The 15824-nt window shown below is 34.8% G+C and overlaps 1 protein-coding gene across 1 annotated transcript in view; it reads left to right on the top strand.

Annotated features, from left to right (window-relative positions):
* Rpn9 (regulatory particle non-ATPase 9) overlaps positions 1 to 15167 on the top strand; it is a 230242-nt gene extending 215075 nt beyond the window's left edge. The window contains exons 12-13 of the mRNA XM_090388956.1: positions 9833 to 9949; positions 15017 to 15167. Of these exons, the coding sequence (XP_090245082.1) occupies positions 9833 to 9949; positions 15017 to 15112 (213 nt within the window). The 3' untranslated portion in view covers positions 15113 to 15167. The remainder of the gene's footprint in view (positions 1 to 9832; positions 9950 to 15016) is intronic.
* Positions 15168 to 15824: the final 657 nt, after the last annotated feature.

The following is a 15824-nucleotide window of genomic DNA, read 5'->3' as shown; positions in this document are numbered from 1 at the left end:
ACTGGCAAGAGGTGCTGCCAACAGTTAATTTATGGGTGAGGGATTAAATATATTATAACTTAATTTAATTAAGAAAATATCTAATTAACAACTGTTAATTTAATTAACAGTTGTTAATTAGATATTTTCTCAAATTGTAACCCTTTTTATTTTCTACCTCTAACAGTATGGTCTGATGATGGTATTGCCAGTGGTGAGCTGCAAATAGTTTAACATTCACATAGTTTGGGCTCGCACTTTTGCTGACTTTTTGATGTGAAACATCCTTTGGGTGAGGGGTACCTACCGTAGAAGAAAAAAAAAGTTGGTTCTTTGAGTATGAAGTTTTACAGTAAAAGGATGTTGACTGGATGCAGCTTGTGTTCCAACTGGTTTGGAAGAGTGAATGGGAAGAACAGTGCCCATGGAAGTATCTATAGAAAAGGCATGCTGCAGAAACAGAATGTCTGAGACAGAGAGTGGAGAGACTTTGTTAGAGATGAGTCATTAATTAACATAATTGCCCTCTTTTGAATGAAATCTAAAAGCTTGAGAGGTTTTGGGGGCAATGCCCCAGATGAGGGAACAATATTCCATGGTAGGGTGGATTTGCAATTTGTACAGAGTGAACAGCTGTTTGAAAGAAAAGCTTCTCACCCTATACAAATCTCAAACCTCCTTTCTCAAATCTCAAAAAATCTTTAAACCCTGTCCGAACACATGCTATTATCAGTCAGCATCCTTTTGCTGTCAACAAGTATCTTCTTTCATCTTTTCAACAGTCAGCCTGCACATGGTACTAAGTTCGATATGTTCTTAAACCTGTTCTAATATGTACTAAAACATTGTGCTTGGGATTTTCATTAAAAAAAAAAAAAAAATTATAATATTGAGAGTTAACATCCTTGGGAAGTTATATTGAGTCTAACACATCAGCATACTTTAAATTGCTCCTATCATGTGTGTTCAAGATAGCACATACTCTTTTACAATATTAATCCATTCCAGAGACACCATCGTATCATGAAAATATTGTAATGTGAACCCAATAACACATTGTTTTTTGGCAATTCGTTCCAAGACCTTGGAAGTTTAAATTTTTGTTATATAATTAAGCTATTTATCTCCTTAAAAGGTGATTTTTATAATGGAAATTTTAATAGTTTTATATAGAATACTTTAGAATACCACTTTATAGAATCAAATTAAAAAAAAACAAAATTCATATTATTATCACATGTTCGGTTATAAGAAGTGATTTTGAATGGCTTTGTGATATTTCTAAAGCACATTTCTGGGGGGCGCTACCATAAAAGAATATTCTGGTTTATGGGGGGGGGGGGAATTCAAATCGATCAATTGCAATAAATTTTTTTTATTATCACATGTTCGGTTATAAGAAGTGATTTTGAATGACTTTGTGATATTTCTAAAGCACATTTCTGAAGGTTGCTACCATAAAACAATAAAATCAATTTGCAGTTTCTGGTTGTTAGTGCAATCTATTATAAACAGGTAGGAAACTATTGTTGTTGTTGTTATTTGGTTTTTAGGAGCATTAGCAACTAAGGCCATATTGCTCCGGGGATATGCGGTGGTCATTCCCTGACCTTTCCGCAAACTCCGTATTTGGTGGTGACAGGCTCGAACCCTGGTCTAATCAAGAAGCGTGTGCTAGTAGGAAACTATCTTATTGCATTTGTGACAACACCGATATCTGGAATTCTGTGGGTTTTTACGTTATGGTGAAATGTGTTTCCCCTTCGCTGAAACCCTCAGTGAAGGGGAAACATATGTTTTTTACTGAAACCTTCAGTGAAGACTTCAGTAAAAAACATAATCCCGCCCCCCCCCCAAAAAAAAAACAGATCTTAGTGAACAGAAATACCAATTACAGTAGAATGTCAGTTATCCAGAATAATTTGAAAGGATGATTTTTATCTTTTTTTTTTTTTTGTTATTAATGGTAGTATTTGAGACAAATGTTTATATTGTTACTAGAGCATTAATGTGTTTTTTGTTTTTTTTGTTGTTGTTGCTTTTTTTTTTTACATTGTATATCTGGTGAAATGTTGGTTTACGACTAACGGGTTTTCTCAGAAAAACCACGAGTGATAGAGTTTAGTTTCGTGAACCCAATTCTCCCTAATATTCTTCTGTGAACCCAATTTTCCATAACATATATTTTGTTCTCTTCATTTCATATCTGTATGTTTAGTTTAGCTCCAGATTTCTAAGAATAATATCGGCCCACATCTATTATATTTCTCAGTTTTATACGGTAAAATGTCAGGGAAAAGAAAACATGTAGTTTTAACATTGCAACAATAAACAGAAATTATTAATAGAATTACAAAAGGTGAAAATTTAGGAAATCTTGCAAGAGTTTAATGTGGGGGCTTCAACAATTTTCAACGTCAAGGAAAAATTCAAATGCTAAATCAGAATTTATGTTGACTATGGATAATAAAGGAGGATCTAGCAGAAAAGAAAATTTCAAAATCTGAAATGCTGCTTTAGAGAGTGAACTTTATTTGTGGTTTCTTCAGAAGCAAAGTTTAGATGAGCCAGTGACTGGACCAATGTTGTGTAAAAAAAAAAGCATTAGATTTTAATCGAAATTTATGAGGTAATGAAGATTTTAAGGCAAGCGCAGGTTGGCTGGAAAACATTAAATTGAAACACTGTTTTAAGTGAACTAGATATTCAAGGCGAGAAACTTTCTGCAGGCAAATCAGCAGCGGCATCCTTTAAAGTAAGTTTGCTTCAGTTATAGCAAATTATGAGAATGAAAACGTTTATAATATTGATGAGACTGGCTTATTATGGAAAGCATTACTGAGATTGAAATCACCAGCGAGAACTATAGGTATACGATCCAGTGGCTCTTCCAATAATTTTGCACCTTCAATGGAATATGGCATCAAATTCTTGTTTATGAATTTTTGAATTATATCTAATGACATCCCTGGAGTGATGTATATGGCAATGATGAAAATAGATTCATTATTGAATTTGCACAAAGCTCCACAAATGTCTCCAATTTCATCTGATACCGCTCGCATTGCTGCTATCATGTTGTGCAAAGATATGTGGTGTATCGATCATAGTTGAACCTTCACGTTGATATATCGCAACACCACCACTATGAACATCCGACCTTTTAAGTAATATATGTTCATCATTATCCAACCATGTTTCACTTAATATCAATATTTTGGATTGCTGTAAGATTGTGTCCGTTTTGATATCTCGAACATGGGCCCATAAACTTTGTACGTTCATTGATGATATAGATATACCATTTTGTATGAAATCTTGCAGTTCATCCTGTAGAGACGGTAGCTTATTATTTTTCAAGCGATCTAGTTCAGCATGAAGTTCTATATTACTAGTAGCTTTGCCGTGGTGAAATATGAAATCATCGTGGGGATTTTAAATATATAAACCTTGCAATGAGGTCATTCAAGATAATGGCACGTATAAAAGTTGCTGTTGATGAACTTTCTCATAATTATATACAGATTTGTTGAAGGTGTCTCCTCGAGATTTATGTATAGTCAAAGCACAAGCACATACTAAAGGAAATTGTGTACATCTACATGTTAATTTCCTATTGTTCTTGAATGGAATTGTAGTTGATTATTTTATTATAGGTACGGACTGACTAGGTAAATGTTTATCTTTCACATATTGTTTATAACGAGATTGAAGGTTATGTCCTATTTTTGACTCAGGAAATTTCAACCATACTCGTTTAACTGTTTTGTCATCCTCAAATTCGAAATATACTAAAGTACTGATTGCACCATTTACCAATCCATCGACCACATTTATATTTTTAGTAATCGTATGGTTTTCCTTTCAATAATGGTAGAATGTATCGAAGTCCTGCAGTTTCAGTCACTGACATTTTATTAATTTTATTTTGCATATTTGCTAATTGTTCTTTAGAATGATATCCGTGGTATAAATCTTGTGCAACCACTTCATGGGTTTCATCTGCAATTAAAGCATTTGTATTATAGGCATTTACATCACTATTTCTTAAAAATAGTCAAATCCCTTGCAGACATAAATTAGTAGCATCTTCTTTGGTAACAAAACTCAATTATATAATTTTAAGTTCATCTTGTAATAAAGCTTCTCCATTGCCTATTTTTGTAAGAATTTTAGAAAATGTACTATCGAACTGTCGAACAACTTATACTAATTCATGAAATTGTAGTGAATGCCATAATTCTTGAGCAATCTCTAATGACTTGTTTATAAATTCTTTCGATTCCAATATAGAATAAGTAATGTTAGCTGTTATTCCTACTGATTTAAATGCAATTTGCAAATTTTCTGCTTTATGCATATGCATAATTTTCATTGCCATATATAGCAAATGTTGGAGTTACTTCATGACAATCAGATCTATGAATTTCACTCGATGCCATTGTAAAGGGAGTAATTTTCAGTCCATTTTTAAATTTTCATGCATGTCCCAAATACATAGCTGGAAAAGTAAATTCTTCTGCATGTATATCAAATATGAAACTTGTTGGAGATGATTTCTGACCCGGTGCTATACATAAATATTTATCTTCAGACCATAATTAATGTTTGTTATTAAATTAACAATAGTTCATCATTGTTGGCAGGTTCCACAATTTCATCTGAATGTTCCTGTCCACTATCATCATTTGTCCCCAAGAAATTATCACTCACTTTTATGCCTCAGAATTTATACAAAGGTCAATTTATCAGATACTGTAACCATATTTTCACTATTTTCTTCTGCACACATCCTTCATTAAAAGAGGGATGGATACCAACTATGATGATATGATTATTTATGTATGAGCCGTCGTTTTATATGTACATTAATGGCATAATCGTCATCTAATTCTCTAGGTAATTGATGAACCATCGTATTTACGTTAACTGGTACATTTATTACTCGTCTAATGATCCCATATTGTCCATGTTCATAACGTAAATGACGAATTTGCATAAAGGGTAATCGTGGTGATATCAAAGGCTCAGTTACAACATCCAGTGGAGGCAAATGAGTAGAATATGTTGAATACAGTGGACCCCCATTATAACGCGGTTCGCTTTATGCTGATTCGCTATAATGCTGTTCTTATATTATAACCCGTATCTGACTATAACGCTGTCACAGATCACTATAACGCTCTTTTACAGATTGCATTTTTGGCATATTTAACGAAATCGTTTCATTTGTTGGAGTCGATAGCTTGAAAATGAATAGCAAAACAGCATTAAAACGTTTCCCACGCTGATTGCGAAATTTTCCCATGCTCAGTGAAATTTTCTCGCACGCTAATTTAATTGCAGTACAGTTACGTAGTTCCGAGATCAATATTTTAAAAAATTATCAAGTATATTGCTTGTAATATTTGCGTTATACGCATTTATCCAAAGTCTGATCATCACTCAGTACAGTATTAGACATCGTGCATAACAGACAAGTTTATTTACTTGAACATTGTATCATAATTAATGCAACCAATGCAGTTACATTTTCGAAGAGCTAATAATGACCGATAGGAATGAAAAATCAACAACATCTGGGCGCAGTACGAAGACTATAAATGTAAGAAAAAGACTGAATTTGAAAATTAAATTAGATGTTTTGAAGCGAATTGATTCCGGTCAATGACAAGCGGATGTGTGCCATAATTTAGGACTTGCAACTTTAACTGTAAGAACAATTATAAAAAAAATAAAGAAGAGTTAATTTTAGCAGTAGGAAAGATAGCTGTTCCACTGCAAGCAACTAGGACTAGGCCGGCTATTAGGATTGAAATGGAAAGACTAATTTTATTGAAGATAATATTCCGATGCAGAATTCAGTTAAGTTAAATATTAAAAAAAAAAAAAAAAAGAGAGATTAGCCAATATGATGATCTGAAGAAAACTCGCCTGGAAAAAAAAAAAAAAAAAAAAAAAATGTGGAACCGTTTAAAACTGGGAAGGGCTGGTAGAATAGATTTAAAATCCAGGGAGAAGCTGCTAGTGCAGATCAAGGAGCCGAAACTTTCAAAAAAGAACTGATTAAAATTATTGAAGAGGGGTATTATGTGTTATGCTTCTCAACAAGTTTTTAACATAGATGAAGCAGGACTTTTGTAGAAACGAATGTCTGAAAGAAGTTTCATATTGAAAGAAGAAAAAGCATGTCAGGTTTAAAATCGGCGAAGGATCGGTTGACTTTATTGTTGGGTGGTAACACTGCGGGGGATTTAAAATTAATACCCCTTTTAGTTTATTTGGAAGAGGGCCAAAGTTCAACAACCCAAAATCCACACATTTTTCATGATTAACTTCATCAATTAAATTCATTATTTTAATTGGAATTTTAAGTTTACTTTTGACACGTAAGTAGTTACCACATAATTATATACGTATGTAATGCAGAATATTTTATATGTACAAATATTTTGACCGACATTTGTGCATATTTTCACTACCGTTTATTATTGATTAGGAAATATCCTATGGCACCGACCGCAACTCACAAATACATACGTTACCTTATAGGAATGCGGTGCTCGCTTAGCGCGGATTCACTTAGCACTCTGTTTTTCTGGAACGAATTATCAGCGTTAAGCGGGTATAGTTGGTATCCATCCCTCTTTTAATGAAGTATGACATGTATTACACATCACGAAAGTACTCACTTCTTATAAAAGAAATTCATTTTGAAGTAATTCATAGGAAGTTGTTGGAAATGGTTTCAAATCTAATTGAAACCATAAACGATCACAAATGTTACAACTAAATCCAAATGGGTTTTTGTATGCTAGTTTTTCAAACTCACTGTCAGCTTGTGTAGACACTGGGGGGGGGGGACTCATTATTAGCTATTTCTAATTTCGCTTTTTTTCATGCACAATATTCCTTCATTCGTTCTGCTGGAGTTTTAGATTCCTGATAAGTATTAGGCATAGTAGAACTCTGTGGTTGACAAGTATCAGGCATGGTAAAACTCTGGTTGAAATGAAGAAATATCTTCCGTCACGATATTTCTTCATTTCAGCTCGAGTTTTTTTGGGAACTCATTATTAGCTATTTCTAATTTCGCTTTTTTTCATGCACGATATTCCTTCATTCGTTCTGCTGGAGTTTTAGATTCCTGATAAGTATTAGGCATAGTAGAACTCTGTGGTTGACAAGTATCAGGCATGGTAAAACTCTGTGGTTGACAAGTATCAGGCATGGTAAAACTCTGGTTGAATTTCATTATTATTCGGAATAGTTTGAATTTCTAATATCCTTTTCTTCCGTCACGATATTTCTTCATTTCAGCTCGAGTTTTTTTGGGTGCAGTTTGAGAACTCCCAGAATGTGAGAATGATGTTAACAGCATTGATCCAAATTTTCAAGTTTTATTTTTTCCTACCAAACATGACTTCCCTCATTCAGTCTTTAGACCAAGGCAATATTGAGACTATTAATTAAAAGGGTTTACAGAAAAAGGTTATTACGACATTTGCTTTTTTCCGATGAAAATTCGGAAGGCATTTTGTTTTATAAAAATTCGTACATTTTGAAAGCTGTTTATGATTGCTGAGATGATTGCTCTGCTCATTTGAAAGAAGAAATTTCTGGGGATTATAGTGAAGAGGAGGAAATTCCCATTGAAGAAAATCCAGGGCTGACAAGTAGTGAAGCTATTACGCAATTAGAAATGGCATTGAAATGGGTAGAAAACCAGGAAGAATGCGATATAACCAAATTGATATTGTTAAGGAACTTCAGAGATAAATCTCAAGTTCCTTATCATAAATCTTTAGCAGCAAAAAAAAAAAAAAAAAAAAAAAAAGTCACAACAAACAAAATGATCGAACATTATTTTAAAATATTACTCTAAATTTTTTTTTTCGGATGAAATTTTCAGTAAAATAGTTATCCAAATGTACATACATATGTAAATTTGCCAATTTTTATATATAAGTTATTATTATTTTTTAAAATTAAATAAATTTGTTTTTTTTTACACTGTTTAGGCTTTTAATTTTACCTTAATACATTATACATTATAAGAGAATTTATTTATTCTTACCTTATGTTCGATTATTCGGAAAATTTGGCTATCCAGAACAGGTCTGATATTAATTATTCCACATAACTGAAGCTCTACTTTAGTTAATATGTACCTTACAGTATTAATTAAGCTATATACATAAGTGTAAATTTATTTTGCTAACCTGTGAAAAATAATTCTTCCAATTTTCACGTATCATTTAATTTTGTCAATTGGTAAGGTAATAAAGTGTAAATTTGTGCTTTATATCTTTACTTTTATAGCCTGTGAATAATATTCCTCCTATTTTCGCTTATTAGCATCACCGTTTATTAGAATTAAAATTTAATTTGCAAACATGATCTCAATGAGCACTGCTTACTACATATCATATAGTGAACAGTATTTTATTATGGAGAGCCCATCGTACAGTGAACCAATCGTAAAGTGGGGGTCCACTGTATATGTCCATCCTCAGCAATTTTTCCTTCACTTTCCTTTCAATTATCACAGTCATTTCACTCCTCGTTAGAGTTTGATAAACTTCTGGCATCCTCCCCTTCCCTAAAGAATTCCTCATGTGTGAATGTAGATGCAAAATACATATTCAATTTGTCCGCAACCTGATCAGGGTCATCAACGGTTAACCCATAGACATCAAGTGGCCCAATGTGATTCAATCCCTTTCTTCTATGCTTTATATTTATATTTAATATATATCTGTATGCTTACTTTACATTTGATTTTTGATCCTGGAGATCAATTTTCTGAACCCAGCAGGGGTACTTGTCATTAAGGCTTGAACTCATATTCAACTTAGAGGCAAATTCCATTATTCGTGGCTCTGCCAGAGTTACTAATTTTTAAATTAACATCACCCAAAATGCTGCTATAGGTTAAAAAAATCTGTGACACTGTCAAGAAGCAAAGCTTATACAGCCTTCTCCTCTGCTGAACAGATGTATGCCAAAACATGAATAATGTATTTTGTCTAAGTGAAGCAGTGTATGGGAGCAAAAATTATTTTTTAAATATATAATGACCATTATGTGTACCTTTTAGCCTCTACAACTGGACTGCAGTGCCATATGGAAGTTTCATCTCTTCCATATGCTGCTTGGCTATTTGCATTCAGCATATGTTTGCTAATAGAAACTGGCTGATGGGAAGCCAGAAATACTTTGAAACAGCCGTTCTGACAGATTTCTGAATATATGGGCAATTCACATTTTCAGGTTATGCTCTACAGTTTGTAAAGAGATTATCAACTTAGGCAGAGTCATATTTGTCTTGAAGTTGAATATGGGATCAAGCTTAAATTCTGCATACTCAGCCTGTCTTTAGTCAGAGCAGAATGAACCCCTTACGCTAAAAATCGAATGCAGCAAAGTGTAGAAATTTGATTCGAACTACTGCTTTGAATTATCCCTCTGCAATTCGGTAGTATTGTACTTCATATGAATTTGTTAAATTCATGGTGGGAGAACAGTAGTCACAAAACTACCAAACCCTTCTACTGTGAAATTTATGAACTGTACCACCCAACATTTTTGGCTCTCCACCAGGTGGATCTGGCAGTATGGAATTTTTGCCACTGTAGGAAAGCAGTTTGTCTTCTGATAACAAAATGTACTTAAAGTATTAAAAATTATACTTGCATGCTCTATGGATAAAATCTATTTTCTTAAATGTTACAAGAATTTTCTGTTTTTTGTAGTCAATATACTAACTCATACTGTTTCAAGCTGGATTTTTATAAGCATATTCATAAATATGTTTTTTTTTATAAGTCATGCATTTGATTATTCTTCTCAGGTGGAATTGCTAGTGATGAAAGCATTATCATTAGGACTGGTGCAAGGTTCTATAGATCAAGTAGATGGGACCGTTCATATGTATTGGGTGCAGCCAAGAGTTTTGGACACACAACAGGTAAATATAATAATCATAGTTTTTTTCTGAATATTTTAGTGTATTTAGTATGTTGGTCACTGCTACTTGCCATATATGTATATCCATAGTTTTATGACTAAGTAATTCTTTTTTTGAAGTTAGCAATATTTTGCTTTGAGGATGAGGTGAGATTATTAGTGTGCATTGTTTTTTATATATATACAGTTCGACCTCTATATAACAAAATCGATCATTCCCTTGAAAAAATTCGTTAAACAGAAATTTCGTTATAAAGAAATATGACCTTTTCAACAATGAAAATTCAGAAATAAATTCAGAAATATAGTAAAAGATGGGAAATAAATCAGAAATAAGCGGGAATGAATGAATTTCCTAACATTTTAAAACAATTAAGTTATTAATATATACATATTAAGAAATGACTACTTACATGATGCGCACAGTATATTAGTACACTTTTAAGAATTATGTCGTAAAATATTTGGTTATTTTTTGTTGTACATTGGATTCTACTGCACACCGTTCATAAAAATTTTTGCATTTGTTTAAACATTCAAATATATTTTCTGGTACATTTTCTTTCCACTGAAGGCCTCGATGCAAAGTTTCAAATGCTGCCAACATTCTTGTTTGGAAGGTTTAATATTGTTATTGCCCTCATTTTCATCCAACTCATTGTCGATATTGTCATTAGTTCTTTAAATACCCTTGGATATTCAGCTACTATGTTGGAGTCACTTGGATATTCAGCTACTATGGCATCATTATCAACTCCTAAAAATTCTTCAAGAACAATTTCTCCACTGATCAAACCTCACTTGGAACTCTTTCCAAGATCGCTCAATGTTCATCCCTCTCATCGCTGTTAATTGGCGTTTTAGCAAAACCTGCTTTTACGAAACAATTCTTAATTTATGTCACATATCGACTCCACACTTTCGCTAACTCTGATATGCACAATCGCAGAACTTTCATGCCGCATCTAAAGTCCATGAAAGAGAAAGCCAATACTATATCAGTATGCTTGCTCACTTCACCCACAAAGACTTAAGGGACCTGCACTCCAACTTCTTTATTCAGCTGTTTTTGTACCATTCATAACATATGGCCCTGCTGTATGGTTCCATCATGAGCACTAGGAAAGTTATCCTGCAGATACAACGGTTGATGTTATTAAAAATGACTTGGGCTTGTAGAACGACATCAACAGAAGCACTAGAAGTATTAACTGGCTGTATCCCCTTTGACCTCCAAGTGGCCTTCACAGGGTTTTCCCATGCTATCAGAAAGAACAAAAAAACTGAATTCCTGGGGATAAAAACTATTGTCGAAGCAGATCCGAAACAAGAACTAGCATACTTGGCAGGATCTTGTTTCCCTCTGGCAGATCCTTTGGGATAATTCTACCAAAGGCAGTACTAGCAAGCTATTTTTGCCTAGTGTCTCCTACCTCAAACAAAGACTTGGCTGGTCCTTCCCTAATATACATACTACCTTTCTTCTGACAGGACATGGGTCATTCAAAAAATAACTTCAGCACTTTGGGCTTGTAAACGATGCCCATTGTGTACCATGTGATGGTCATCGTTACACCACGTAATGCACTCGTGTAGCCTCTAACTGGACCTACATAATCAACTATTACTGGATATGAATTTAACCACATTTAGTCTGGAGAGCAACCTGTTAAAATCAAAAGAAGCATTTTTAGCTTTTTGCAGGTATGCCTCAGCAGTCTTCAAGAGGCATTGGTATCATCTCTCCACGTCTGATCCTACAACATAGACATTCAGACCAGACTTTCCTGAAACCGCTATGATCTCTCCTTGTACCTGCTCTTCCTCATTACTGGCCACAATCAGAACTGAATGAACATCCTCGTAGGAATGCTGGCACTGAACTGTAAGCAATCAAACTCACACTTCCCATTGCACCTATCTAACTTTGCAGACCTCCCTTGTTCTGCAAGCTGTCTTCTTTTCCCTGGCCTTCGGTGGGCTCCCAGACCAGGGATGATTCCTACTTCTCCGTTCCCACCTCTTCTCCATCCTCCACTGGAGGATGCCTTATCTCCTCCTCCTTCATCACTTGTACTCTGTGCTCTCCCCCCCCCACTTTAACTTGGTCTCTGTCCAGTAAGCTCAGACCCAGGCCAAGATCAGCCAGAGTGTGATGGGCAACGTAGGGTCATTCTAGGGGCCCTGCGGCCAATTAGCCAGAGACACAACAACAGAACATAACACAGTGTTATGTAATGTAGACGCTACACCTTTTTCTGGCTTATGCAGTAATTCTGTATTCCATTACAGAGTACATACGGCACGTGGGAAACCACAGGTGGCGTCTAACCCTAAATACGGTGCCACTATGCACAACCACAACTTTATAACAGAATCTATAGGTTGGTTTCTATTCACAGTATAATATTTTTTCAGTATGCTTCTTCGGTAGTACATTTTCAAATCCTTACAGTGTAGACGAGGTATTCGGAGGGAAGAAAACAAGCTTCACACCTGTAAGTTTTGAAATTACCGAGTGAAGGTGGGCAGGCCGATTTTTTTTTTCCCCCCCTCTTTCGTGATCTTTCTACTAACATCTAAAATCCACTGTTCAAAACAGTTTTAAAAAAAAACTGTTTCTTTCCAATGGTATAGTCTTCTTCGATTGCAACTCCACTTTCATCAGAAATAACTTTTTCGAGTAAGCCCTGGTGCTCTTTTAATTTGTCCAGCCAACCAGAACTGGCTTGGAATGTTTTATGTTCCAGAAAAGGTGCTTACTCCATAACCTTTTCTTTATTAATGGCCCAGATATCAGCACATTTTGGTCTCAAATCAACTTCATCGACTTAAAAACTGCATCATCAATATCTTCATATAGGCATAATTTCGCACGCTTCCAGTTGGGTCCTGTTTCCTCAAACAGTTTGAGAATTGAAACAGTTTTTCAGAATGGTTTACACACTACTGGCAGGAATACCAAATTTTAAAGCAATTTCTTTCTTTTAACGCGCTTCCACTTTTTCGCACTTCACTCAAGGATTTTCTCTTAGACACTAATGTTCGAATTGAAATCATCTAGATGGTAGGATGTCCAGGAGCATTATCTAAGAGTAGCAAAATCTTGAAAGGAACGTCGTTGTCTTTACAATATTTTTCAACCTTGGGAATGAAGCAGCATTTAAACCAATCCTCAAAGAGAGAGATATTGTTATCCATGCTCTCTGGTTCAATCGGAAACGCATGGGTCGGGTGGCTTTATTGATGCCCTTAAATGCATGAGGATTTCCAGAATGGTACACAAGCAGTGATATTAATCTGTAATCTCCTGCTGCATTAGCCCCAAGCAAGAGCATTGGCCCTATTTTTTGAAGCTTTGAAACCTGATACTGTCTTTTCCTCTTTGGCAATGTATATTCAATCCGGCAATTTTTTCCAATACAGAGCAGTCTCATTAATGTTAAAAATTTGCTGCGTTGAATAGCTGCCTTCATCAGTAATTTTTTCCAACACGTCACAAAATTACTTTGCCGCATACTCTAACATTGTGGAAACCAGCACGATGCTTGTACCTATTAAACCACCCTTTGCTCGCCACAAACTTGACTTGGGGTTCACCGTACTTATCCTTAATATTTTTATTAAATACTTGTTGCTTTTGCTTGAATGGCTTGGACTCGGGCACTTTCTTCCGAATCTGATTTTCCATCCATATTATTAATAGCTTCTCCATCTTCGATATAGCACCTGAACACTGTTTTGTGATCATGGTTGATCTTAAATGCATTGATCCTTGAACGTGTTCTTTTATACGCACACTGTCCCTTAAAATAGTATTCACTGTTGAAGCAGCGAGACCTAATTCCCTTGCAATAGATGACAAACTTTGCCCTGCTTTGTACTACTTAATCATTTTCATCTTCATTTTTAAATCAATTTTGTTTTGTTTCCTAGCACTGCCAGCACTTGCACTTTCCATTGATCGGTTTCCTTTCATCGTTGTAATGCGTAGATACGAATGAAGAGAAGTTTCTGAAAATTTGTTTTTATAACGATGAAAGTGTAGTGCAATTTCCATTGTAAATATGACTTTTTAGAGAGATAAATAGCTTAGTAATATAGTGAAAATGTCAACTTCCAAGGACTTGGAACGAATTACAAAAAAAAAAACCCCCAATATGTTATTGGGTTCACATTACCTCCATTTATCCCTCCAGATGCAAAATATGTTTCCGCATTTTTTTTCAGTTTGCACTGGCCGGCAAAAACTTACGTAAAGTCGAATTTCCGTAGGTCGGGGAGTTCCTGTGTATATTTCTTTTCAAAATATATTTTTTAATAAAACACATTCCCACTCTATTCCATTTCTTAAAAACTCCCCTGTCCCCCCAGCTTGAGCTGAGGTGTGGCTCTTCAGATTCTTTTTTTTTTTTTTTTTTTTTTTTTTTTGAATTAGATCAAAAATGACTTCACTCAATGTTCCTAGGGTATATTGGGAACCTGCCTGCTTTCCTAGGGTACATTGGGAACCTTATAGCTGAGTAGTTGATTTAACCTATACTTTTGTCTGAATTAAATTTTTCTTGGCATTTACAAATTATGTATGTAGTGTTTCTATTGAGAGAAAAATACTGACTGCTTTTATCATACAGCAAACATTTTTGATATTGATTAGTCCTTACTGTCAATGGCAGCCTAGATCTGATAGTACTGGTCCTCATGCCCCCCCCCCCCCTCCAACAGAAAAGCACAGCATGACATACATTTTAAACTGGAGCAGTATCTGCCCACATCTTTGGCCAGTCTTGAATGTATATGGCATTCATACACTAAAAATAATTATAATTTTGAAACCTAATTGGAACATAGTCTACCATTAATTGAAACATTGCATTACTGTAATAACATAATTCAATTAAAATTTCATTTGCATGTCAGTTGCAGCATAAAATATATTTTAAATCCTAGATGAACTTGTTTGATCTATGGTAAAGTGTTAGACTAAAATGTACACTGGCCTAAAAAAAAAAAATTATGCAAACTCATTTTTTACCACACTACTTAATTATATATCCTTTTACTTTAGATTGCATCAATGAAAGAACGTCTTGAAACATGGTGTGCTGATGTTCAATCAATGGAAGTACTTTTGGAATCGAAGGCAAATGACATTTTAACTTGAAATAAGTTTTTGTAAATTATTCCCATTTTGAATAAAGTGCATTTTTTTTTTGTGTACTTATTGATTGAAAAGTGTTTTTTCTCTATCGTAAAATAACTCGTTATAAGATCTTATTTTGATCTTGAAAATTAATTCTTGCATTGCCTCAGAAATCATCACACAACTTTGACAAAGTGAATCTTCATTTTGTAAAGCCTGTTAGAAATATAATTACATTAGCATTAGTAGAGGTATTTGATGCAAGAAATCAAGCTTATGCAGCATCAGCAAAAAAAACAAAAAACAAACCCACTTCCACTTCACCCCTCTGTTCGTTCGAAATACCTGTCCAGCTGAGCCTTAAACTTATTTAGGCTATCAACCTCCACGACAGGGGATGGAAGTCTGTTCCACCAACCTACCACCCGCTGGCTAAAGGCAAATTTCCGCACGTCTATCTTACATCTGTCTTTCCTCAATTTGAATTTATGCCCTCTCAGGTGATTATTCTGAGCGAGAGGAAGAATCCCATTAGCATTGAGCATGCTCAAACCATTCAAGGCTTTATACACCTCTATCAGATCACCTCACCGGTGCCTAGTCTCCAGACACTGTAATTTGCAAAACTTAAGCCTTTCTTCGTAAGAGCACCCCTTTGTTCCATTCACTAATCTTGTTGCCCTTCTCTGTACTCGTTCCAGCAGCTCTACATCCTTCTTGAAATGAGGCCTCC

The sequence above is a fragment of the Mastigoproctus giganteus genome, chromosome 14 (assembly GCF_048544385.1).
Source record: "Mastigoproctus giganteus isolate SK-2022 chromosome 14, ASM4854438v1, whole genome shotgun sequence".
In the NCBI taxonomy this organism is placed as follows: domain Eukaryota; kingdom Metazoa; phylum Arthropoda; class Arachnida; order Uropygi; family Thelyphonidae; genus Mastigoproctus; species Mastigoproctus giganteus.
This window is presented reverse-complemented; position numbering and strand designations above follow the sequence as displayed.